The sequence below is a fragment of the Quercus lobata genome, chromosome 12 (assembly GCF_001633185.2).
Source record: "Quercus lobata isolate SW786 chromosome 12, ValleyOak3.0 Primary Assembly, whole genome shotgun sequence".
NCBI lineage: Eukaryota > Viridiplantae > Streptophyta > Magnoliopsida > Fagales > Fagaceae > Quercus > Quercus lobata.
The window spans coordinates 32,835,263-32,862,627 of NC_044915.1; the positions used below are offsets into that span (position 1 = coordinate 32,835,263).

Consider the following 27,365-nt stretch of genomic DNA (forward strand, 5'->3'; position numbering starts at 1 on the left):
TTTTGTGTTTATAAATTGGTGATTCCTGAAAACCAACTTTAAAAGTTAAAAAAAGCCATAGAAAAAAGTAAAAGGTACAAACTACCTCCAATTTGGCAAGTATGCAAAACGAATCAAATAAAAATCCCCCAGCATATTCTCATTCCCAAGGAAAAGTATAAAAGGGTCTTTTATGAGTCATTGACACTTGACAGCGTAAATTGCACCACCGAACCACAAATCATAATATGGCTAAATTGTAAATTATAGCTTTAAATTGTGGGTATTTAAATTTTACATTCTAAAATTTAAAATTTAAAATTTTGAATTTTACTTCATAAGTTTTATTATGTTTATGTTTGCAGTTTCTTCATCCATATTTTTTGTTAAATGCCACATAAGCATGTTGCACTTATTTATTTGATCTAATAGCCATGTCATTTTTATTATTCCATTTCATTTTTAATTATTTAAATTTTTTTAGGCTACATAAATGTGTAGCATCATTTTATTTGACAAATTGAACACTCAGTAGCAAATTTATGTAGCACTTAATGAAAAATATAGATTGAGGGATTGCTAATGCAAATAGAATAGAATTTTAAGGAGTAAAATCTAAATTTTGAAATTTTGGGGTATAAAATTCAAATAACCTTAAATTTTAAAGGAGTAGTTTGTACTTTACCCTAATAATAATTAAATCCATAAAAAATAAAATTGCTCATTCAATCCACATGTCTTTTAATATGCCTGTCATCCTTTGATCCACTGTGAATTTGCTCATGGGTTGTGGAGTGAAGTTTTCCTATTGTTTGGGATTTAGTGAGTGATGCCAAAGATGGTTGCATCTCTTATTTTTGCTTGGAGGAATTAGTTGGGAAAACATTCTTCTTGGGAAAACTTTGGACAATTTGAAGTCACTGGTAATCAAGATTTTGTTTGAGAGGTCTTAGATTTGGGTTTTTTTACTGTGTACTACCTTTTTTTTTTTTTTTTTTTTCTTTCAACATTCTCTTATAATTTTTTTTTTATTGATTTTCTTGTATTTGATTCAAGTAATTTATTTTCATCATTGTAAATATGAATTACTTTTTCTTTAATCAATAAAATTTCTATTACTTGTTAAAAAAGTATTTGGATGAAATTATTTTTATTTATTTATTTTGCTTAAAAATACGTCACAAATTACATTTACGAAAATGGTACAAACTTTAAAAAGTTATATCACAAACAATAATAAAAAAAAAATTATTCAAATAGAATGGTCAAATTCTTGAATGCTTAAACCCATATAATATGGCTCGGTTTGAAATATATATTTTTAAATTTGTTAATTCAATAGTTGGAAGACGAGGAATTTAAATTTTGAATGTTTCCATTGCAAATTCTAAAAGATGCCAATCGATCGAGTTACAAAACTCTTGACACAAATCTTGATTTAATAATGTGAACTAACGTTTTGAGTTCAAACCATCAAGTGCACGAATGTGGTTCACTCATGATATGAATTAGGGCTAGAACGATCCTAGTTCACCCCAATTAGTCAATTTATAATCTTTGTTGAGTTGGTAAATTGTGATTGATATATAATCACAATTTTGTTAATGAACAAAGATGAACTTTCACTTAACAATAATAATAGTAATAATAAAAACTTACCAATAATAAATCGAGAAGTCTACCTATACAGCAAACTTGACCAAAAAAAAAAAAAAAAAAAAGAAGAGTTTTGTTGATTTGATAAATTGTTAATGATAGGTAAAATAGTGATGTTAGTAATGAACTCAAATAAAAAGCTAAATTTTCCAAATAGCATAATTTTAGCAAAAACGCATCATGACAAAGTTATTTAGTTATGTAGCATATTTTTTAGATTCGAGTTCCAAGCAACTAGCAAGTAGGAAAGCTCATATTGCTTGAAAACTCGAGTTTGAATTGAAATTTGAGTTTGTAGTAATAGATAAAAATGTGATGCCAATAATAAACTCAAATAAGAAGCTAAATTTTCCAAATAACACAATTTTAGCAAAAATGCATCATAACAAAGTTATTTAATTATATAATACATTTTTGGAATTCAGGTTCCAAGCAACTCGCAAGCGAAAAAGCCCATATTACTTGAAAACTCGAGTTCTAAAAATATGTTACATAATTTTTGCCATGGTGCTTATTTTTTTTTTCTTTTTTTCCTTAAAATTTTGCTTAAATTATGCTATTCGACATATTTGGCAGAAATAAGAAAAAGCAAAATCGGCTGATGATAGTATCGAATCTGTTAGCCCCACTTCCCGCCAATGCACCATCACTAAAATAAAAATATCCCTTTAAATATTATTCTCATTGCCTTGCCTCTCTTCCTTAAACCATAACCCTACCTCTAAAACCCTAGCCACCCAAAAAAAAACAATGGATGCCAATGCAGTGAAATCCGACCTCGTTTTGATCCTAGACTTCGGATCCCAATACACCCACCTCATCACGCGCAGAATCCGATCCCTCTCCATCTTCTCCCTCTGCATTTCCGGCACTTCCCCGCTCGAAGCCATCACCTCTCTCAACCCACGCGTCGTCATCCTCTCCGGTGGACCCCACTCCGTCCACACCCCCGATTCCCCTTCGTTTCCGCCTGGGTTCCCCGAATGGGCGGAGGCCAACGGCGTCGTGGTTTTGGGGATTTGTTATGGGCTGCAGCTCATTGTTCAGAGGCTCGGCGGCGAGGTCAGGGCCGGAGAGAAGCAGGAGTATGGGAGGATGGAGATTGGGGTGGAGAAGAGCGCCGCGCTTTACGGGTCGAAGCGGGTTGGGGATAGGCAGCTTGTGTGGATGAGCCATGGGGATGAGGTGGCTAGGTTGCCTGATGGGTTCGAAGTCGTTGCGCGGAGCCAGCAGGGTGCGGTGGCTGCGGTTGAGAACCGGGTTAAGAGGTTTTATGGCCTTCAGTACCATCCGGAGGTATAATTTGGTTTTGTGTGATTGAATTTCAAATGGTAATTGGGTTTTGCTTGTTGAATTTGTGAGATATATGCATGCATTGTTTGAGTAACTGGGTTTGCTCTGCTTTTGTGATTGAATGTGTTTTTGGGTTATTTTCTGTTTGTGGAGGAACAGGTTTAAGTGTTGGGTTTGCTCTGCTATGGTAATTGAAAGTCTTTGGCACGTTACTTTACATACATGGGCTCTGTTTGTTCTGTGCATAGAAGTAGTTATTGAAGAAATTGTTTTCGGTGTGTTTTATTTGCTTATTTGATTTTTTTTTTAGGGAAAAAAAGTGGCTCATAAGATTTGAGTTTCTGGGTTAAGAAATGTGCTATGGAATATTGTCATTTTTACAGAAGTATGTTTGGTTTTGTGGAGGGTTGAGGGTTTTAGATGTGTAGTGAGTACTTTCAGTTCCTATAATACCAAGATGGAAGTAATTGGGTTTGCTTTGATTTCGTGATTGAAAAGGGTTTTGGCATGTTAATTTTGCGAGTACTTATACTTACATGGGTTGTGTTTGTTTTTTTCAGATTAGTTACTAGTTATTATTGAAATTATTTTTGGTTTGTTTGTATTGACTAATTTTTAATTTTTAATGGATTGAGAAAGGGATATTGTCATTTCTAAGAAGTATATTTGATGTCGTGGGGTCTTTTCAAGTTAACTCAATTAGTAAAGTCTCTAGTCGTTGAATAAGAAATATGGGGTTTGAACCCTCGCCTACACCACAAACTAATTGTTGTCTTGGCAATGATGATAAAGAGCAATTATTATGGAGTAGACACTATAGGTTGAAATTTTATAATATCTATAAATAAATAAATAAAAAAGGTTTTTTGGGGTTTTAGATGTATGGTAAGTACTTTAGTTGGAATGGATGGAGTTGTAGGTTTCTCTAGCTTTCATGGTTTAATGTGGCAGAATGGATTTTGGATTTTATAGTGTTTGTGTAAATCTCTTAGTGGAAGGCTTGCCATAATATAATTTAATTGGGTTGAAAATTGAGCTACGCAGCTGGCATGATTTGCTTTAGGCAAGAAAGCTTGATGGATGTGAGGACAAAAAAATATTTGCCGCCTTTTCTGCTTGTTATCAACCAATTAAAACTTGATGAAAGTAAAGGAACTTTGGCAGGATAATTGCTGGATGTATTGAAAATTGATTTTATCTGTCATATGTTAAATAACGTTTGTTACTGATGAGCTAGTATGTGGAGAATTCCTCACAATTTCTGGCATTATATATATATATATATATATAAGGTGGATCTTAAAAATCGTGGTTATGACAAGTGGTTACCCTCCTCTTTTGCTATGTGCATAATAAAAGAGTCCTTATGATATTATAAATACATCAAAAGTATAGAGTGAATTCTACTCTTGATGAAGCTCTATTAAGTTTGAATTAATATTTTGATTAAAATTCCATCATTTGAAGTTTGAAAATTTTTAAAAGAAATTATTCTTATTATTTTATTCATCTACCATAATTTTTAGTTTTGATAAAAAAAAAAAATCATTCTCACATGATAAGCTTCTGTCATATAATTTAAGTTCATTTTTTATTAATTATTTAAATGATGGATTTCACTAATGTTTGTGATCTTTCTTTATTCTACCTAATTATTTAAATGATGGGTTTCACTAATATTTGTGATCTTACTTTATTTGACCTAATTATCTAAATGATGGGTTTCACTAATATTTGTGATCTTTTCTTTATTTTACATCTAAATTTTAACTAACTCATGCATTGCACTGGCATAATTCTAGTTCCTATCAGAAAGTGAGATTATTGAATCTTGTGTAGGTGACACATTCACCCGAAGGAATGGAGACACTGCGGTACTTTCTGTTTGAGGTTTGTGGAATCAATGCTGGATGGAAGATGGAAAATGTTATGGATGAAGAAATAAAAGTGATCAAAGGTACAGTGGGGCCTGAAGATCATGTAATATGTGCCTTATCAGGTGGTGTGGATTCCACCGTTGCTGCTACTCTTGTCCATAAGGCAATTGGAGATAGGCTTCATTGTATTTTTGTTGACAATGGTTTATTGAGGTAACAGAGCAAGCAGCTTTTTCCTATAGTACCAAAAAGATAAATAGTTCCATGTCTTTTCAAAGATTTATATAATAGAGGACACAATACTACTGGTCAAACATTTATGTATATGTTATAGACCTTAATATATCTCTTGTGTCTCTTCGTCACAAGGTTTATTTTTATTTTTTTTAAGACTATGGTTTCTGTTTCCTATAGGTATAAGGAGAGAGAACGTGTGATGGAAACATTTGAAAGTGATCTTCATTTACCAGTTACTTGTGTTGATGCGACGGATCAATTTCTTAGCAAGCTGAAAGGTGTGGTAGATCCTGAGACAAAAAGGAAAATTATTGGGAAGGAATTTATTTCCATATTTGATGACTTTGCCCAAGAGTTGGAGCAAAAACTAGGAAAAAGGCCGTCTTACTTGGTCCAGGGGACTTTGTATCCGGATGTAATTGAATCTTGCCCACCACCTGGATCTGGAAGAACCCACTCCCATACGATCAAGAGCCACCATAATGTTGGAGGTCTTCCTAAGGACATGAAATTGAAGCTCATTGAACCACTTAAACTTCTATTTAAGGATGAGGTGTCCATTTCAGCCTTCCAAGTTGCTTGTATGTACTTATCTGCATGATTTTTGTCATAATCTGATGTTATTTGGCTGTTACTTTTTAATGTTTAAAGGTCCGCCAACTAGGAAGGATTTTGAATGTTCCTGAGCCATTTTTAAAGCGCCATCCATTCCCTGGGCCTGGCCTTGCAGTACGAGTGTTAGGTGATGTAACTCAAGGCAATGCCTTAGATATCCTCCGCCAGGTATATATGGTTTTTATCCATTCATGGACTTATTGGCTATCTTGGTTTACCTTTTGATATTCATCTCTTACGAATGTCCCTCCTCTCCAGGTCGATGAGATTTTCATTCAATCAATCAAGGATGCTGGGCTTTATGATTCAATATGGCAAGCTTTTGCTGTCTTTTTGCCAGTAAGATCAGTTGGAGTTCAAGGTGATCAAAGAACACATTCTCATGTTGTAGCTCTGAGAGCTGTTACCAGTCAAGATGGAATGACAGCGGATTGGTAAACCTTTTTTTGTTCTTTTTATGTTCTGCTGCTATGCATTTTTTTTTATACCTTCTAGCAACCCTTTCTGTATAAGTTGGGAATGTGGCTGCTTGAAAATATTTTCATGTCAATTGTTGGATAGATGAATATTCTAGGATTCATAGCTACCACCCTTTAGTTATGCATGTGTGTAGGAAAGTACCCTAGAGGTTTGTAAATTATGAAAGAGCTTAAGCTTTTGAGAGTGGCCAAGAGTGGCCCCATTTCTGTCAAGCACTTAAGCTTTTGAGAATTTCTTACATATACATATATGGCTTATACATGGAGTCTCCATTGTAATTGTAGGTTGCTATTTTTCCTCAGGTTTTGTTATTTTTTTCTAATCCATAGGTTGGAAATGCTAGCAGAATACGAAGACTTTGGTCTGGTCTTCAACCATTTAGACAGCTCAAGATTGAGCAGCTTGACTGTTGTTAGATTTGTATTCATATATGCACATTGGCATATATTCTAGAAATGTGAAACTGAGGTCTGGCGTGTGTGTATATATATATATATATATATTTTTTTTTTTTTTGCCTTCTGCCTCAAGACTGGTAATTGCAATTTGCAACAAGTGAGAGTGAGATGGTGCAGGTGATGAACGGGACATTAGATGTGTCACCTCATCTCATGTAGCCTACCCATCTCTTCCCACAACTATCTTACCCTTCTATGCTCCATTCTTGCCATAATGTATACCATCATCCATGGTAGTGGACAATTAAGTACCTCATGTTGAATTTAAGAATATTCTTGCATGCTTACTTTCTAAGAAAATATTTACACTATTGTATTCACTGTTGCTGTGCAATCTTCCCAGAAAATTAATTTAAGGTTGTAATCTTTTTTTCATCTGTGCAATTTTAAGTGCTCCTCTCTGTTGTATTTTACACTATTTTTTCCCTCCCGCCTTTGAAAATTTGAAATTCCAGGTACTATTTTGAGCACAAGTTCCTTGATGATGTGTCGCGAAAGATCTGCAACAGTGTTCGGGGGGTAAACAGAGTTGTTCAAGACATTACATCAAAGCCTCCATCAACAATTGAGTGGGAATGATGCCATGTCAAATGCTTACGGCTTAATGAGAAGTGAGTTATAATCCCCATGTTTGTACATGGATCTAGGTGTTGACCATTTAGAAAGGCTTAATTATTTCCTCCAAAATTATTAAGGTTGGCTGGAAGGGATCTGTCAAGCTGGATTTATGGTGCAAGTGATTTGGTCTGAGGTCTGTGCTCATAGAAAATATTACCTGGTAATGGACAACATAAATATTTTTGTGGAACTTAATGATTATAAGTTATGGTTCTACATTTTGGCAGTCAGTGTTGGTTTTTGAAATCTTGTTGGCTTTTAGAAGTATGTCATTCTTGTGCTTAATTTGCATATGTGAGCGCAAATTTTGGTTTTATACACAACGTAGGCACGGTTCTATTTGATATTTTTCTAGAGTTGTGATATATAACATTAAGAACTGTGTTGGCTAGGGCTGAGCTGTGTACCCGTTGCCACCTTCATTTCTCTGTTGCTGAATGTGGAATAGTGCTTCTCAAGTTCCCAATAAGCACATGTGTAAGATAAATTGAGTCTTCCCTTTATGGCTGTGGTTTCACCAGCATGTTGATTATTATATAGCTTATAATCATACACAAAATGTGTTAGATTTGGACAACCGTTAGAAATTATTAACATGGTATTTTTCATGCCTTTTATATATATATATATATATATATATATATATATAAATTTGGGCAACCGTAAGTCTCTTCCCCATCACTTTCTCTCTTTGCCTGACATATAGTCAAGTTGGTCTTTGGATTCCATCTTTTCAAAAAATGTATATATTTTGGTGTTAATATGTAAGAGTTGAAACTACTTCTATCAATTCTAATTAAGGCATTATTTTGCAACGACATAATCTGTTACAAATATTTACCATCTATTTCTTTTTATATAAACTCAACACTCTCTGCCAACATTCTAACGAACAGGCTATTGCATTTTGGCATATAATAACGTACAGATTCCAGATTTCTGTATAGAATATCGAGGCAAAGTGATGGAATTATAAAAGAGAAATATGGAAGTTACATCAATGAGTCATGGACTTGGTTAATGGTTATTAAGTTAAACTTTTCTGAGTTGTATAGCAATAGTCTATAATTGTCATCATTTGTATTTGAGGATGGTAAGTTTTTGGCCACTGAAGAATGCAATAAAAGGAGTCTGAAAGGGCTTAAAGTGCACAGCACACTGACTTGAGTAGTAGAGCAATGGTCCATGAGGATGAGTTAGGGTGGTCTCCAAATGATCAACCCATGTGAGAGTTATCTAATAGTTGACTATTGACATTTGATATCCGATGTATGCGCAGAGCAATGGCAATTGAGATCATCTGAGCACTAAGTTATTCTGAAGCACTTTGTAGGCCATCTCTCTCTGGCTTTGTTCCGTTCGTTAATAATGAGAAGGTGATCTTGGCCCCAGATGAAGTTGTGAGAGTAGTAAACCCAGAAAATTTACCAATCTTTTACTTGGATTAAGGCTGTAATTCTAGTGCAACCCAGCCTTACTATGTAGCATGTATGTTAAATGTCTTGGCTTTTTGTTGATTTAACTATATAAAACAATTGAAATTGTTGGAATTTCACCTGGTTGTGTCGTAAGAAATGGCATTTCTTAGTGAGAGAAATTATGTTCAACATGTTCAGCAAAAAATAAAATATATGTTAAACTTGTTTTGATTTCCAATTAGGACATGAACGTTGTGGGGCTAAAAGTGTGAATGGATCACCCATGAATTCTTGTTTATAAGAGTGGGCGGTCGTGTTATTTGTGTTGTGTGTTATTTAGTGGATCCCCTTTTTTACAATTGTTTTCTTGTCTCTACTTCATTAGAATAATTGCTTTGACTATGGAGATTTGGAGAAAATGTTTTCCTCATTTTCACGCCTACTTTGTAGAAACAAATTGCAACTTACATCATTTTGTTGGAAGAAAACACAAAATCATGGTATGAAAGGACCTTAATTGGGGCCCCAATTTGAGGATCTTGCTTATCATTGGGCAAATGAACTTTTTCTAGATTAAATGTATTAGTGTATCCGTTAGACAGATTAAAAAATTTGGTAAGATCTTAAAATTCACAATGATTCATAAGATTATATTTGGTTTAAGGGAAAGGGAGAGAAGGGAAGAGAGATGACTCATTGTAATTTGTTTGATTAGAAGAGAAGAGAGGGAAAAAATAAAACGGGGAGAGAATATTTCTCTGAGTTTCACCAATTTTTTATTTTTTATTTTCCATTTGAATCTATAAAATTACCCTTATGCCCTAAATTTTTTTTGACTTTTTATGTAAAATTACATTTATATCCTCATTTCTTTATAAATTATAAAAGGATAAAAGTGTAAAATACATTCTATTTCTCTTCTCCTTTACATCCAAATACATTTTTTCCCTTTATTTTTCATTTATCTTCCCTTATACTTTTTTCTTATCCTCTCTTCTTTTTCCTCTAACCAAACATAGCATAAAGATTGTTACTGTGATTGCCACTTAACTCTAATGAATATAGAGATTAGACTGAAAATTAGAGGTAATGGAGACAAATTCATGATTTACAAGAAAACAAAAAGGCTTCATTTCCGGGCCATCCATGTGAAAAGACAATCGATTCAACTTTGAAAAAAGAAGACTGGCAAGAAGAATTTGCCTTTGAGACCACAAAGAAGAACAAAAAACCTCCCTTTGGTGGTCTAGACTCTAATGTTGGACTTTTGCTCTTATTATTACTCCCTCCGTCCCACTTTGTTTGTCCTGTTTAAAAAGTCAAACATTTTAAGGGAACATCATTTATTGTCTTGTCTGCCTTATAAAGATGTATAAGTTTACAAAACTACCCTTAAATAATTTTATCAGCTTTTTTTAAAAATAGTTATTCTTAATGAGCCTTAGGGGTATAATAAGAACATTAGTAAATTAATAACTTTTATTTTTAGAAACAGGACAATATTTTGGGACATCTAAAAATAGAATAGAGGACAAACAAAGTGGGACGGAGGGAGTATTATTTTTAAATTTTTTCCCCTCCTCTTCACGTCTTTGGTTGCTTTGAAAATCATTTTTTTTCCCCAAAAATAGGAAAAGAAAAGGTAAAAAATTCATTGATATTCTCAATGGTCTTTTCCACATCTTTTTAAAAACTTTGATAGGTTATAATTAAGTGCCCCTTTTAACACGGGTATGACCTTGTGATTAAGTTAAAGGATGCTCTATCTCTAATCTCTATGTCACCGAAAAAATAATTTCACCTTTATGGCTTTGCTTGTAATTGTAATAAGCACTTAGCAGGCCTATGATTAGTCCTGCTTTTGAGAATGAGAAAAATGCGCATGCATCAGCCTATGGAATAAAACAATCTAGGGTTCAGAAAACCATAATTAATTGCATCTATCACATAATATTATCATCTTTTTGTTTTTAAAATGTGGTTGCACAACATCTTTTATGTATAGTATATAATGAATAAATAAACAAATGTTTAGGAGACATTTTGTGTTATCCTCATTGAAGTAAATAAAAACTTAGATGGATTGTTGTTAATCTAAAATTAAACTTATACAATGTGGCTCACAAGCTCCACCAAAAACAAAATTTTGAATTTGTTGAATTTGGACAGTTAAGAATTAAGATTGGCTCACCTAAGTTCCAATCCGTGTAGCAAAGTTATACTAATTCTTATTTAGGAAGGAAATAGTATGAGTTTAATATGAGGGACGTAAGGGATTCTAAAGGAAAATACTATCCCCATTGAGTCATTTGTGTGAAGAAATCATTTGTACATCTAATGTATCATGCTTCACTCTCACATAAATGTATATCTCATGTGTTAGATTCGCAAATATGATCCACCTTTGCATGAAATGAATAAATATGAATAGACTAAGGGTCTATTTAGATAGTACTTGTGGGGCCAAAGAATTCATGGCCCAGGCCCACTCTACATTAGGGCCCAAGGCCTAAGCCGAGGAGAGCTATTGCCGAGGACGCATCATGAAATCCCAAAAGGAGCATGAGGATATTGCCGAGGACGACCTCATGCTCAACATCTCATGAAATGCCTGAAGAAATGGGCAAACTCAGTATAGGGGCAGAACAAGGGAGAAAGCTGCCAACATCGTGATACAGAACCCTGTATCTGACAAGCCCATACTCTAAACCATGCCCTTTAACTTTTCCAACGACCCCTAACCACTTTAGGTATGGGTTGACAGGACAGGTCTGCACCCCAGAAAGTAAAACTTACACGTGGACCTTGAAAGGGGAAACAGACACTAGTATAAAAGGGAAAGAAAGCGAAGGAGAAGGAGGAGGCCCCCGGGAGGAGGAAAAATCCTGCAAAGGGGAAAAAGGGAGGGGTACAATGTTCCTCGGACACTGTCCGAGGACTTAAACCCTGCAACTCGCACTAATGGAAGGCTTAGCTAGTCAAGCCAACTCCACCCATAGAGAAGCTCCCACAGAAATCCCGGTCAAACCGTTAACCTGTGACTAAAGTCCTGGTTTTCAAGCCCACTCTCTACATATCATATTGTTAGGGTCCTTTACTTACGAGCCCAACGTCATTCTTGGGCCGTTAAATAATTGTGTCCTTACAGTACTTATTACTGAAAATTGAAAACTAAAAACTAAAAACATTGTAGCAAAATAATTTTTAAATGTATGAATAGTGCCATGAGACCTAGTTTTAACTTAATATTTGCTGAAATCTGTACTTGTGGGTCCCGTAAACAGTGTAAGGGACCCAGCCAAAAAAACGTAGACACGCAAAACGCTAGGTCTACTGCTATCCAAACTCACACTAAGTGTGCATTTGGGATGAGCTGAATTTTTCAGCTCCTCTCCACTTTCAGTTTATTTTTGCTACTATTCATAGGTCTCACTGTATTTTTTGATACTATTCAACTTATTTTTTTAACATTTTTTTTTTACACTTTCAGTAAAAATATTTCAATTTCAGCTAAATAAACTGTTCGAAACGGATACCAAGTGCACAAAATAATTTCACATAATATTATATTTAATTAATTGGAAAATAGAGATAGAATTAATTGATCCAAATCCCTAAGCTATAACAATGTGCATATAATTTGATCTCTAAGCTCTTTTTCTTTTTTTAAATAAATTTAATTTTAGTGTAATATGACGTGGTAGTACAAATGTCAATTGACGTGATAGAAAAATAATTTTTTATTTGAGCTATTAGTTATGTAAGCATTTTCCATCTAATATTTAATCAATTATTTTGAAATTTTGACGTAACATCGAAAGGTTAGACACCAAATTTAACATAATTGAAAGGTCAGAAATCAAATTAATATAAGATGTAAAGGTTAGAGACAAAATACTTTTTTCTTTTTATTTGAGAAAGACTTAGACTAACACACACAGGAAGTGAGGACCATGGTTTAATATCACACAACTCACAAAATACTTCATTTATACTATATTTAATTGGTTATTTTGAAATTTCATTCCTTTTTGACTATCCAAATGAGTTGTTACTTTGCTTAAAGTGAGACCACTTTTACTTTCCGGGTAAAGTGAAATCAGTATTATACGTTGCTAATCTTGTCCTAGTTAAATATATTTGTAGGGGGATTAAAGCAACCTTGAAGTTATAAAATGAGTTCTTTTTTCTTTTTCTTTTTTCCTTTTCAAATCATAGCAACTTCTAGTTATATATTCTGCTTAGTTTTGGGATTATCATTATCGATTTCACTATTTAAGCACATGCAGATTCCCAATTTTTTACATAAATACTGAAATTTTAAACGGGCATGGTAATGACTAATGAGGACATCTCAAATTTCTATACAAGTCATAAAGTATTGGTTCCCAACTTTCCATGCTGAGGGCTTCAACAAACAAACCTTACACCTTTTGTAGATTATATGTTTCTTTCTTTTTCTTTTGTGTCTGCTATACACTGTTACCAACCAAGTTTTTTATGTCTTATCTCTTTGCATAGTAACCATGTGCAAATCACGCTGCCAACCCCATTTTGTCCATTAGATCCTTTGGTGGGGTATCTCTCATGATAATATATATGTTTCACTATGAGTGATGCTTTTCCTATGGTTGAGCTTTTGTCCTAAACATTTGTATGCATTTGTAATTATTTTATATAGATTATACACTAAAAGAATGCAGGCATTGATTGCTACTTGCTAGGGGGATTTTGAAATGGCTAACAGAGAGCTTTGTCCAAGTACTTTATTAGGGTCTGTTTGGATTGAGGAGGAAGAAGGGTGAGTGGAGAGGAGTAGAGTAGGGTGGGCTGAATATAAGCTAATTTTGGACCAACTCTACTCCCCCTCTTTCCCCCTCAATCCAAATGGGTCATTAAAGTTGAATGTGCAAAATCTATGTATGCTCAAAATATATATCATTATGATTCTAACCCCTTGTCAGTTTGGGTACTTGTTTAACTTCCTGCCTACTTGGGTTTGTTTCCTTCTAGCTTTTGACTCAGGTTAATGTCACTTTAAAGAAAAACACACCTCTTTGGGAATGGATTACTCTTATCATAAATTTAAGATTGTTGGTCAAGTTTTGTTAAGTACAAACTAATGAAAAAAACTATATATTAGAAAGTTTATTTCTGTTTATTCTCTACCTGCAGAAATATTCCTAGAAGTTATGATTTGATTGTGACAGCAAAGAACCTTTCGACAATACATATTATACAACAATTGAAGCGAATTCTAAGACAGCCCTAAGTTTCTAGGGAGAAAACAAGCTTTAACACCTCAAAGTGAATCTCTGAAGAGCTTGTTTGATCGCCCCTGCTGATGCAACAGCTGATCCCTTGAACTGCACAAAACAAATATACATTGGTTAGAAGAGTCAATTGTTAATAGCACCTAACCATAAAAGTTGTATTTAAACATCGGAAGAGTTTAGTGTCATACTAGAAAATAGGCTCATTAGAAATGGTCATAGTTAAGAAAACTATATGGTAAAACAGGTTTATTCTTTTCAAGAACAAAACAAACTGAAATTTTATGGAATCTTAGTTCATACCCTTGATTTAATGGTTAATGAAATAATCCCTTCAATGGTGGATGATTGAACCGAGTGACAATCTAATTGGAGTTTGCTTACTGCATCCATGATCTCTAACAGCACTCCCTCCCTCCCTGGACATCTCATCTCAATTAGAACCGTCTTATTGGTTATGCTGACAATCACATTATCAGTTGACCCACCATTTGATACAGCATAATTTATCTCAGTCTCCATTTGATCAATGTCACAAGCCTTCCTCTTGTTTATCGGTGGCTTCTTGCTGTTATTACTTTTGTTGTTGCCATAGTTATCAGATGTTCTCTCTACAGTATCTTGGGGTTTCAATTTTGTTTTTGCTTCTACCTCTGTCAACTCCTTGCAAGATTCCAAATCCCCAACCCTTCTCTCAAGCTCTTTCAGATATTCTATTGCAGTATCTAGTATAGTTACTTTGTCATCCTGCATAAACAAGATAGAAGAACATGCCAATTAGTAATTATTGTCAACTGCTAAGTAGCAGGGATGGAATTTTAAGTTTCAACTACCTTGAGAATTGAAGGGACCATTGATCTTAGAATTAAAAATCTTTCATTTAATTTTTCCCTTTGCCTCCTCTCAGCTAATGCATGGTTCATGCCAATTTCATCTGCCTCCGGTCTCCAAGCTCCATCTTTGTAGCCATTATCTTCTGGAGACTGAGGCAAGTCGCCAACATACATCCGAGGAACTTCAAACAAAGCCTTCTTCAATAGTTTTTGCGGGGTTCCACCTACTGGGTTCTGGCAATGTGCTAAACCTCCTTTATTCCAACTGACAAAACTGGTTTCCTGATGACAATTTCGAAATTGTGGTCCAAGTATCAACTGGTCGGAAGTCTTCAAAAGGGATGAAAGAACACTCTGATAGTGCACATCATCACTTAGAAGATCCAGTGAATTCATTTTTTTGTGATTGCACTCTTGAAGGTCTTGCAAACTATGGTTGTTCAGCAGTTCACCCTTAGGAGCAGAGACAGCCTTTTCATGATCTACAAAAGTTTGAGATATACAGTCACTAGAATTCATGGAATGATGGACACAATTACTGAACTCATCATCCATGAACTGCCAGCTTTGTACTTGAGAAGTTCCCCCATTCTTCCCTTCAACTATTAATGAATCCTCTGCTGGTAGATTGGTTTCAAACCCGTTTGAACTGTTATTGGGGGAAATAATATCTAATTCTTCACATCCTAGATGAATTAATTTGTTGTCTAGAATATCCTGATCAAATACAGCACAAGCAACATTCCTGTGATTCCTTGTGTTTCCTGCAGCCACAAATTTCTTGGAAACTATGGGATATGGAGTCTCCAAGAAAGAAGTTTTAATGTGCTGAATGAAACCAGGGTCCTCCAGAACCTTCAAAAAAAATCACAAAGAGGAAGAAGGACTTCTATCAGTATGTAATGTACAAAACAGAAATTTCTAAAAGATAATTACGTCAAAGTGGGAATGTGAGACAAAATGTTACCAGCTCAGTCACGCCCAGTTCGATCACACCTCCCAAAAATGGAAAGCATACTACAGTCTGAAAGTTAAATCAGAAGATAGTATGAATAATATATATAGCTCTTCAGTTAGAAAGTCAATTTAAAGGCATATAACTTAGTATGAGTAATATACTTCTTCAGTTAGCAAGCATTGATAAAAATTTATCTTTGAATTCCAAAACAGTTCTTATGATCTTCCTCCTTAACACTAGGAAGAATTTTTTGAACATTATTTTATTTCTAGAGTTTAGAGTAATAAAGTTAATATAAAGGCATATAACTTAGGGCAGAGGAAACCTCATTAGTACCTGAATAGATGCACTCTGATGGAGACAGTTGTTACAAGTCCATCATGGAATCAAAACCAAACAGAAAAAAATAGGTTCAGTTTCTTTAGCAATTTGGAGCATGCTATATTAGAAATAAATTAGTCCCAACAGGCAACAGCAACCTCTACCTTTGCCAGCAGAGAGCGACTGAAAACCTTACTATCTGCAAAATGGGCATTGCATAGCCATATTGATTGACCTTTTGCTAATGTTCTTCCAGGCAACCTAAGAACATTTGAAGCAAGAATTGATAATAGTAAAGGCTTAATGACTAGATCTAGATAGACAGAATACAACATAGTTATCTGCAGTGCAAAGTGATTCTAAGGGAAAAAGAATTACCCTTGTCCAATGTCGAACATAAATGACATGCAAACCAAGTAATACCACTCTGTATCACTGAGATCTTCAGGGGATAATGCCACTGAAGGCCTTCTAGCTTGTGGACTGGCTTCACCAGCTGAGAGGGATTCATAAAGTTCTCTCAATTGCTCACTCCTCTGCAAACCCAGTTGGTCAGCATTAAGTTCCATGGCTTGAATTGTTTTTCTTGTCTTAATATCTCCGTTGTAGTATCCATCACCCCACTTCAAGACCCTATTATATTAACAACAGCATGTTAAGAACTGTAACAATGAGAGGGTGCATTTTCCAGAAAACTATTAGAGCCTTTGGTCAAGCACTTCCCCTTTCAGACAAGGCGAAAAGTAATCATCCAAGGACTTAATAAGCACAAAAGCAGAATATCTAAGAGATTGAAATACTTGTACAATTGACATATCACATGAAATTTACTTCTTGACAACGAAATTGCATACAAAATGTTACAGAAAGAGATCATAATCTAACTTATGCTAAATTGTAACCCAAAGAATGAATCTTAATTATAATTGCTTAAATTAACAAAGCAAATTAAATTTCACCCGTGTCATCAGCACAGTATCCACATTATGCCAAATTATACAGAATTCAAGAAAAATATTTGATCTAAAAAAAGAAAAAGAAAAAGAGAGAGAGAGATGAACAGAATTCTCTGCTAAGATAGACTTCTTTCTAAGCAGAAAATGAGCCTTAAGTCTAAAAAAATTATTAAAGCGCAAGGGAAAAAAAAGAAAAAAAAGAAAAGATAAAGACAGACAGATAAAAAAGAAGATGTATAGTACCCTGGTTGTCTAGCTGAAATGGACCAGAAGATTGCGTAGCTCCACTGAATGCTTCTCACAGCTAGAGCAAGTTGTCTCTTTAAGTTTGCTGGCACTCTTTCCTCCATTTGGAGACCAGTTCCAACATATAACTCTGAAGCTCAAAAGTCAAGTACCCCTCTAAAGAACCTGATAAAGATGTAAATGGGTTCTTGATACAGTTCCTGATTCTTCATCCACCAACACCAGAACCAAATCTAGTTCCTTTGGTTGTGCAATATTCTCTTGAGTAACAACAAAACTCACGTGTTCAGCTCAGATTCTTGGTGTCCCCTGGTTTCTGCACCAACAATTAACCATAACTCTAAACCATCGTGGTCTAGCTAGACAAGGCTAAAAAATTCACCAAAAGAAAACACACACACAGCTGATATTGTGTTTCTATTAATAGAAGTGCAAAGAAGTGGCTTAGAGACAAACCGCTATCACTGGACCAGTAGTAATTACTCTCTTATTTGGTACAGAATCAGAGAATACTCACTTTAATGAAAAGAGAAAAACAATGATAAAGGAGAAATAGTATCGTAGTTCCAATATTGTAGACGGGGGAAGGGTACTTGGGTTTTCTCTAAAAGCTGTAAGCTATAGTCAGATAACCAAAACCAAGACAGTGCCTTTAATGGTAGCAAGAGGTGGGGAGCAACTCCACATTAACACTGTATTTTCACTTTGCTTTAGAGCTAACGCACACAATAACCAAGTTAAGAACCAATTAAAAAGATCTAGATTTCACCGACCCCATCAAATAAAAACACTTGGTCCTACACCAAGTCCTCTAAGACCACTTTATGTGAAGTAGTGTTGTTTGTTTTTCACCACAAGCATCACAGACCAAGCTCCAAAAACCCAGTCTTTAATGGGAAACAGATAGAAATAGTAAAGTAGCTTTAAGAAAAAAAAAACAAAAATATTGGTTTAAAAGGGTAAACCAAAAAAAAGAAAATTATACGTGCAGAAACATGTGGAACTTCTTTAATCACATTTTCCTTCATGGGTTTTAGAGCTACCCCAAAAAGAAAATATAAATAAATAAATAAATTTCAGGAAGGAACAGCATCACAAAGATTCTTAATATTGTTTTGATCCAACTTACATGGGAAGAGAATAAGAGAGAGAGAGAGAGAGAGTGATAAAGTAACAGTGAGATACACATGAATATATAACAGTGACAAAGGTCGTCCTATATGCTTTAATGGTGGGATGTGGTAAGAAATAATAAAGAAAAGAACAAGAATAGTTATTAGTTTGATTATGAAAACTTTGAAGTATTTTTCTTATTTCCACTTTCAGTTTTTGCTTCTTGCACTCCTCCTTAGTTGGTAACTGTCGGTGTAGTAGAAGAAAATGTGTACTTCAGAATCAGAATGTGTTAATATAAAGGAAAATGCTAAAGCAACAGCCAACAAAACAGGGCAGTTGATATTTATGGGGTTATTAATTATGTTCTATCCAAATCAAAAGCACAACTAATACCCCTTATTTGCTGACTGCTCCCCTCATCAGAGCTCTTGTCTGTTCTTTCCTTGCCTGGACTTTTTCTCTTGTTTTTACTTTCTTAACAAGCCAATTGTGTTGCCCATGCTAGGCTTCCTCTTTTAATTTGAAAGGGAACCAATTATGTTGGAAGCTAGTGAATTTGTTTTCAACCAAAAAATATATAATAATAATAATTAGCATTACATTGAAAGTGATTTGCCGGCTCGGCTAAGCTTGATTGTGGTCGACTAAGATTAAAAATCTAAAATGAAAAATAATGTTTTTTTTTTTTTTTTTTGTTTGCACTTTTTCATAATTAAAAAAAAGAGATGAAATATACACTTCCTGTAAGGGTAGGGGCAAAAGTGTAATAACATGAATTATTTATGTTATAAAAAATTCTTAACACATTAAAAATAATAACTGATATGTTACCTTTTTATGGGTTAAACATTAAAATTTTTGTTGTAGTCATATGACTAGCATTTTATCGTTCAAATCCATCTTAAATATATATATATATATATATACACATATTTATTTATTTATTTATTTATTTATGGAGTTGGGTTCAAGTTACACTTGGAATAACTCTAGGCAATATTACATCATCCAATAACTTGTCATTAAATTCATATTTTAAAAATTCAGCCGTTGAATTACATGTTCTATATTTCCTTAGCATGCATACTAATATTCATGTCAATCAATTGTTATTTACTATTCAAACCATATATTCATATTTTATGCATTATTTTAAACTACAAAAATTTGAATTTAAACAATTAATTGATAACATGACTATTGATATTTAATCATCTTGAAATTTTGCAAGCTTGAAGAATGTACAAAAATAATACAATCCAATGGTTGATTTATTAAAATTCGCATTCAATTAAAGAATATTGAATGTGTGTGTGTGTATATATAATGTGCGTGTTGTGTACGTGCACAACATGTGTGTATCTAAGTAAGTCTACGAGTGTATGGAGACCACTTTATAAATCTTCAAGACATTTATCAATAATAAAATTTTTATTTTGTTAAGGTGTGCATGTCATTGGAAAGTAATTCTTAGTGTGAGAATGGATAGCACTGAAAGTGGTTCTCAATTGTGTTTAGCGTTTTTTTGGGGTCCCACGACACTGTTCATGGGACCACCAAACTCAACAAAATGCGCATACCCATACATTTTTGGGTCTCACAGTACTATTCACACATTTAACAATTATTTTATTATAGTGTTTTCAGCAATAAATTTTCAGTTTTCAGCAAATAAACGGTATTCAAACAGACCCTTAGTTACTCATCGAGCATGGAGAATGGTGCTCCTTCCTCTCACATTCATAATGGGATCTACTCATTAAATTCATGATGAGGTCCACCATGAATATTAGAAATGAAAGCACCATTGGATATGATAATGAAATGATCAAAAATAGTGTAGGGGTGATAGGCCCAGTAGTATATATTGGGCTGTAGGCCCTGTCCAAGGACATCTAATAGTCCGAAGACAGGTAGGTGTCATCGTGGAAGTCCATATTAGTGAATGAAGATAGGGGTCTGGTCATGAGAGTTCAGGAAAGAAGTCTGAGGACAAATGACACCTCAACTTGTCAGAGCAGAGGTTAGAAGGGCGGGCCTGCCATCAAGAGCAGCGTTCTGGGCAGTTCAACTGGTAAAGATAATCATCAGGAAGGGTTAAGGCAACGAGAAAGTAAGAAATGTCTAAGGGAAAGCTGTTGCCACCGCATTTAATGCTTTCTAACTAACTCTCTGATCGCATTAATATGGAGGTGATATTTGAACAGTGATATTCAGCCTTACAGCTATCTCTAAAAACTTTAAGAGGATGCTGATGGGACAAGGATAAGGGCTAGCCATCTGATCAACACGTGAATGGCTGAGATGGAGCAAAGAAAGGCAATATAAAGAAGGAAAATCCCATTGTTAGGGGGATCGGGGAATTGATAGAAAAACACTGTAGCAACAAGAACTGAACTTGTAATCAAATTCAAAGGAAATATAAACAAAAACTAATCTCCTCAGATTGTGGCGGGGGCAATTTTCTTTGGGTAAACCCAATTTATCTTTGTTTTCTTGTCATCTAGACCCACTATATTGTTATTCAACTCATTAGAGCCTAATTTTCTAACCCGCTCTTTACAAATTCATTGTATTAAGCTCTTTGGGCCTAGATCCTTTGACTGTTTGGGCTTAGGAACCAAACCATGTCCTTACAATTGGCAACATCTGTGGAAATTACTTGAGCTTTAGTGGGATAAACGACCAGTCATGGTGGGCTCCGAGCCAAATCGAGAGGAGCCTATGGGGTCCCAACTTCAAGATCATTTTCTCAATCTTGAGTAAAGAATGGACCGAGAGGTTAGTGTGCATACCACCCACATTAGTAGGAGCCATTCTCGAAATGAGAGTCACATCTCTCATGAAGAGAATACTAGAACCATGCAATTTTTAGATTAATCGTTTGCGAAGGAGGTTACGCCGTGAACGACAGAGAAGGACTCCTTCCAATTCTGATTTTTCTTTTGATGATGATAGGGATGGCAGTTATAGGCCTAGGTCAAGGACTCCCCCCAGTGAGTCTTTCTTATGTGATGAGGACTACCATCATAAGCGTAGGAATAAAAGCTCGTCTTGCAAAGGCCTGGGGAATGATGCTATGAGCAGGGCGGTAAACCAAATTTCTAAATCACCTTTCACATGCAGAATTGAAGGAGGAAAACTTTCTCGGCAATTTACTCAGCCAACTTTCACCATGTACAATGGTCGAACAAACCTTGTGGAGCATGTAAGCCACTTCAACTAGAGAATGACTGTTCACTCCAAGAATGAGGCCTTGATGTGCAAGGTGTTCCCATCCAGTTTGGAGCTTGTGGGAATGAAATGGTTTGATGGCCTGGGAGCAGGTTCTATTAGTTCCTTTAAGGAACTCACTTGGGTGTTCGGATCTTGTTTTGTTACTTGCAGCAGAGTTCCTCGGCCTTTGGACTTTTTGTTGTCAATGACCATGCGAAAGGGGGAGACCCTGAAAACATACTCTGACAGATATTGTGAGATATTCAATGGGATTGATGGGAATTTTGATGACGTAGCTATAAGGACTTTTAAGGTTAGCTTGCCTGCCGAACATGATTTGAGAAAATCCTTAACAAGGAAGCCTGTTAGAAGTATACGTTAGCTCATGGACCGTATTGATGAGTACAAACAGGTAAAAGAGGACCAACAACGAGGGAAAGGGAAGGCTAAGGTTATCCCTCAAGATAAGAGGGATTTCAAGTCGGACAGATACAACAATAATCGGCCTTGAAGAGACTTTGCTGGACAATCTGGGTCTACTACTACTCAGGTGGTTGGCACAATGTTCCGGGAACTAGTGCATCAAGTTTTGGAAAAAATTAAGAATGAGCCATACTTTAAATGACCAAATAAGATGGAAGGAGACCCTATGAAGCGCAACCAAAACCTTCATTGCCAATACCACCAGGAGTAAGGACACAGTACAGAAGATTGCAGAACTTTGTGGAGTCATCTAGAACAGCAGGTCAGAGATGGAAAATTAAAACAATTTCTATTTCAGCCCCATGGGCAAAAGGGCCAGGTAGGATCGGGATCTTGGAGAGATACTTCTTTAAGGCCACCATTAGGCACAATTAAAGTTATCCTCGCTGCTCCAAGAAGGACCGGCTCTCATCCCTCCAAGATGGTTTGGCCTTTTGCCTAGGACTCTAACTGTCATGTCCCAAACCCGATACCCGGATTTGTGACCATAACCGGTATGCTAATATCAAGCTTAAACCTGATATTAACAAGAACCAACTAAACTTTTAGCAAAGCTTCCCTCTTTCATTTCATTCTTATTTCTTTACTTCTTGATATAACTTTTCACTTGATATTCCAAGCATCTACATTGTACTTCAAGGGATGACACAATCCACCAATTATTCAAATTCTAAATTTCACATAATACATCTTTTAATACTTTAAGGTACACAACTTTCATTAGATCCTAAAATAAACAATAACTATAAAGCTAAACATCAAAATGCTAATTTTGGATTTATACTTTTAATACTAAAACCAGCTCCTTCCTAAACTCGACTAAGGCTCCCTCTGCTCCAGAATAAAACTTGCTAACTAAAAGAGTGGAAGGGGTGAGCTACACAACTCAGTAAGGGTAAGATACACAATAATTTAATAAGAATGCATGTAAATCAAATCATTTCATTTTATAAATATTCAGATAGGAGAACATCTTTTCATGCATAGTATTTTATACTATTCATAATAATAACTTGTACGCTCTTCATAGGAAAATAATTGTTCTCATTTTTTTAATCAGAATAATATTACCAAAACCTTTTGGATTGAACTTCTTTCATTTCTTACAAAATCACCAAATATGATATTGATTATTTAAAATCACATACAACTTAACTTAAATAAGATTATTGGTAACTTTGTCTTAAACTATGAACATCTTAAAGAATAACAAAACTTTTCTTCATAAACATCTTTTCGTAAAATATTATAACTTTTATAGTCATAAAACTTAACTTTTCATTAAGAACAAGTATCCGATAACTTTTTAATATAAACTTGTACTTTCATCAGAAACTTCATCTTTACGGAACACTAAAACCTTTTTATCAAATTCTTTATTTTCAAAATATAACAGAACTTTAGAAACTTTTATCTATAAAGAACAACTTTTCTTTTCATTAGAAACTTCTTTTCATGAGAGTTTTTAACTTTTCATAATGCATTTAGACAACATCATTCTCTTATTTTCAATAAAATAATATAGTTATTCATAACATATTGGTTAATCCATATTTGATAAGTCTGTACTTATTTGGGAGGCTTCTAGCACTACTGTGCTAGGCATCTAGCATTCCTCATAATACTAGGGATTCTCAGGATCATATCATAATACATATGTTCAATCATGGGGGTCAGTTGGCATCCTTCACAAGTTAGCCGTAGCCAACAAAGGTGGGTACAACAGAGCTAATCTCATTTTTAATGGCCAATTAGATAACATTTTCCATGGAAAACTAGTAATTAAACCCCTACTGACTAAGTTCAAATCATCAGAGGACATAACCCGAAAACATTTCATACTTATACATCATATTGAAATTCATAGTTTGCATATCATTTCATAATAAAAACATTTTTATTGTTTTTTTTAAACATCATGTTCGTAGAATTAGTAATAGCATCAATATGCTTAAATCATATACATAAGGTTTTGAGAACTTATGAACATATCTTTGTTTGAAATATGATTATATGCCATATCTCTAATAAAAACCTTTTAATGCATAATACAATTTAAAAGAACCTCATGACTTACCAAATGCTCATATAACTTATCCCTTACCTGAAAGCAGAGGAATCGAAATCCTATAGTCGAAAAAGCTTAGACTTGGGTACTGGTAACACCTAAACTAAATATTAAAACTTATTATTATCAATTATTCATTACCATAAACTTTCATATTCATCTCAAAACCTATATCTTAAAATCAAGGAAATCCTAATCCCACCTCAACGAGGTTCCACAAACACAAGATACATTCATCAAACAACATGATGAAACAAATCATAGAGAAACCATTATTTTAATGTTCATATTCAGATCATGTCAAACAGCTTTAAAATCAATTCAGAATGTATTTGAGATTGGAAGCAATGGTGTATGCATAAACTTACACAAGGCAACATAGAGCATGAACAAAACAGCTTCATAAAAAACACAGTTGAATGATTTAGAACCCCTCGGTTAGAGTACTAAATCTTAAACCAAGTTATACAAAATTTATCTATGATCCAGACATAACAATTGATAATCATATTTAATTATAACTCAAAACATTCACCCTAATTTCAGAATTAAATCCTCAAATTCAGAGTTATCATTTACTATTTACTGCTCATTTCAGCTGCATATGCCTCAATTGTAAAATACAAATGGGCTATCTAAACATATTCAATGGTCATGAAATTTTACAGAGCCACTCCTTTGAATGTCTAGTAAATACCATATCAATTTTAGAGTCAAAGTATAAAATCATGATTTATTAAAAATCATACAAGACAACATGCTCAAATCTGTCCAGACAAAATTTCATGCAACTTAGAAATTAAACTATTATTTTTATATTAATCCAAATGCTGTGAGACCACTTCCATTACAACCATATTTATCTTAGATTTCATAGAAAATATCCCTAGCATCTAAATTCACTGTATACAGTTTAATACATAATTTATCATGCGTAAACACAGAATCTGTCACAGTGACAGATTTGCAACATTTTCTTGTAAATTATAAAATGATTGCACTCATTAGACATGTTAGAAAACACTTCTATACAATCATTTAACCATTTATAGCAAAATTAAATACAACAAAAATCTCAGCAGTAACATCAAATGTACTCACCCTAACTTTTTCTTTCTTCCTTAATCATATGCAATCATTAATTAGTAAAAACTCTAATCTACCTTCAACAAACTATTATCACAGTTTCAAAGCTTCTTAAAACAACATATACATATAAACTTACAAATTCATGATTTCCTAATTTTACAACCCACAAATATCATTACTAAAAATTCCTTGAAGAAATCATGGATTCTAAGATGAGAGTAGCTAAAACCCTTACCAAGTTTCTGGTTCTGAAGAAGAAATAGAAGTAGAATCACTCTTGCATGAAAGAATTTCCCTTTCCTAGTGGCTAAACCCGAAAGTATGAGAGGTAGAGAGCTTGAGAGAGTATTTGAGTCTTCTAGTTTCTTTGAGACAGTATGAAGAAGAAATGAGATGGAGCTTTATTTTTCTTTTAATGTGTGGACTTGTGGGTTTGAGAAAAGAGAATCAAGAGAGCTTCTAGCTCTTTCCTTAAGAGAAAAGAGAGCAAAGTGAGGTGAGAAATTCTGATTTGTTTGGACCCGTGGGAATAGAGAGGGAGAGAACTTCTTAGATGTTCTAGTTACTTTGAAAATTTTGGTGGAGCTTGTTCATTGCATGGCCATCCAAGTGTTGGTCTTTGGGATTTAAGAAGATAACATGTGCCAAGATGCATGATGCATTGGCATTACTTGTATTGAATTTCAATTGGTTGCATGTACAAGTGGAAATTCTACTATAACATCTCATGCATCATACCTAATTAAAACACCAACTATGTATCTAATAACTTAAACCACTTAATATAATTTTGTACATACTTAGTATATATTTATAATACCATTAGCCATTCAATTATTTATAATATTTACAATTCTTATCTAATGGCATTATAACATAATATATTTATTAAATACTTTTCTATTAATTATAAAAAGAAAGTGGCTTAAAATAATAGTTAACCATTCAAACACATAATTTAACTATAAAGTTAGGTCGGGGTGTTACATTAGCCCTAAGCCAAAAATGGGTAGAATGGAGGTTCAACCAACATTGAGTTTTTCTAATGAAGACAAAGTTGGAAGCTTATAGCCACATGACGATACCCTAGTGGTCACCCTCAGGATAGAAGGGTATGATGTGAAGAGTTTGTTGGTAGATCAGGCCAACGATGCAGAGATCATGTACCCTGATTTGTATGAAAGACTAAGATTAAAACCTGAAGACTTGTCATGTTATGAATCACCCTTGGTGGATTTCGATGGGAAAATTGTTATTCCAATGGGCCAAATTAGACTACTCGTGCAAGCAGGTTCAGAAGTAGTGGAGGTGAACTTCATTGTGGTGGATGCTTATTCTCCCTATACTGCCATTGTAACAAGACCCTGGCTTCATGCCTTGGGGCCGTTTTCTCCACCCTACACTTAAAAGTGAAGTATCATCATGGGATGGGGTCGAATAGCTAGTTGGAAGCTAGTTTATGGCTAGGCAATGCTTGGTAGCTGCAATTAGATATCAGGTTGGAGGTGAGTCCTCGGCTCCTGCCAGACAGGACTTATAGCAATCAACGATGCTAATGCTACCTAGGGGTATGGTGATAGAAGGGGAAAAGTGTGAGGAATTAGAAATAGTTATTGTTGGCAATGATAAGGAGAAATTTTTTCAGGTCAGAGTTCAGCTGCCTTCTCGGAAGAAGGAAGAGTTGATAGTCTTTCTTAGGGAAAATATTGATGTATTTGCGTAGGATGCTTATGAAGCTCCTGGGGTAGACCCAAATTTCATCTATCATCATTTGAATGTCAATCCATCTGTCATCCCCAAAAAGCAACTACCTCGGCATTCATCTAATGATTATTCTGATTCCGCCAAGGAGGAGGTGGTCAAGCTTAAACGGGCTTGAGCCATTAAAGAGGTGTTTTACCTCGAGTGGTTAGCCAATACAGTGGTGGTGAAGAAGAAAAAGGAAAGTGGCGAGTATGCGTAGACTTCATAGATTTAAATAAAGCTTGCCCAAAGGACCCTTTCCCTATGCTTCAGATAGATCAATTAGTGGATGCAACTGTAAGCCATCCTCGGATGAGCTTTTTGGATGCTTTTCAAGGGTATCATCAAATACCATTGGCTTTAGATGACTAGGAGAAAACAGTTTTTGTTACTCTTACTGAAAATTACCACTACAAGGTGATGCCCTTTAGA

At 34.6% G+C, this 27,365-nt stretch overlaps 2 protein-coding genes across 6 annotated transcripts; one reads left to right on the forward strand and one right to left on the reverse strand.

Moving 5' to 3' along the window:
* The first annotated feature begins 2,287 nt into the window (after positions 1 to 2,287).
* LOC115971476 (GMP synthase [glutamine-hydrolyzing]) lies at positions 2,288 to 7,714 on the forward strand. 2 transcript variants are annotated; one of them, XM_031091422.1, is made up of 7 exons: positions 2,295 to 2,931; positions 4,768 to 5,018; positions 5,220 to 5,595; positions 5,694 to 5,825; positions 5,916 to 6,091; positions 7,051 to 7,206; positions 7,291 to 7,714. In XM_031091422.1, exons 1-6 carry the CDS (start codon positions 2,386 to 2,388, stop codon positions 7,172 to 7,174), a joined length of 1,605 nt encoding a protein of 534 aa, XP_030947282.1. In that variant the 5' UTR covers positions 2,295 to 2,385; the 3' UTR covers positions 7,175 to 7,206; positions 7,291 to 7,714. The 2 variants fall into 2 exon arrangements, with proteins under 2 accessions (XP_030947281.1, XP_030947282.1); XM_031091421.1 differs by having other exon boundaries at positions 2,288 to 2,931; positions 7,051 to 7,714.
* A 6,037-nt stretch (positions 7,715 to 13,751) lies between these two features.
* Positions 13,752 to 18,556, reverse strand: LOC115971937 (transcription factor EGL1). 4 transcript variants are annotated; one of them, XM_031092047.1, is made up of 9 exons: positions 18,348 to 18,556; positions 17,216 to 17,534; positions 16,395 to 16,649; positions 16,181 to 16,277; positions 16,032 to 16,046; positions 15,705 to 15,761; positions 14,738 to 15,592; positions 14,208 to 14,651; positions 13,752 to 13,997 (listed from the first exon to the last, which is right to left on the reverse strand). In XM_031092047.1, the coding sequence occupies exons 2-9, from the start codon at positions 17,320 to 17,322 to the stop codon at positions 13,926 to 13,928; spliced, it is 1,902 nt and encodes a 633-aa protein (XP_030947907.1). In that variant the 5' UTR covers positions 17,323 to 17,534; positions 18,348 to 18,556; the 3' UTR covers positions 13,752 to 13,925. The 4 variants fall into 4 exon arrangements, with proteins under 4 accessions (XP_030947907.1, XP_030947906.1, XP_030947905.1 ...); XM_031092046.1 differs by lacking the exon at positions 18,348 to 18,556 and adding an exon at positions 18,235 to 18,318; XM_031092045.1 differs by lacking the exon at positions 18,348 to 18,556 and adding an exon at positions 17,675 to 18,196.
* Positions 18,557 to 27,365: the final 8,809 nt, after the last annotated feature.

Coding starts and splice junctions, on each gene's coding strand:
- LOC115971476 (XM_031091421.1), top strand. CDS start 2,386: ATGGATGCCAATGCAGTGAAATCCGACCTCGTTTTGATCCTAGACTTC. Junction 2,932..4,767: donor GCCTTCAGTACCATCCGGAG/GTATAATTTGGT, acceptor AATCTTGTGTAG/GTGACACATTCACCCGAAGG. Junction 5,596..5,693: donor AACTTCTATTTAAGGATGAG/GTGTCCATTTCA, acceptor TAATGTTTAAAG/GTCCGCCAACTAGGAAGGAT.
- LOC115971937 (XM_031092047.1), bottom strand. CDS start 17,322: ATGGAGGAAAGAGTGCCAGCAAACTTAAAGAGACAACTTGCTCTAGCT. Junction 16,650..17,215: donor ATTTCAGCTAGACAACCAGG/GTACTATACATC, acceptor TTAATATAATAG/GGTCTTGAAGTGGGGTGATG. Junction 15,593..15,704: donor AACTGGGCGTGACTGAGCTG/GTAACATTTTGT, acceptor TTTTTTTTGAAG/GTTCTGGAGGACCCTGGTTT.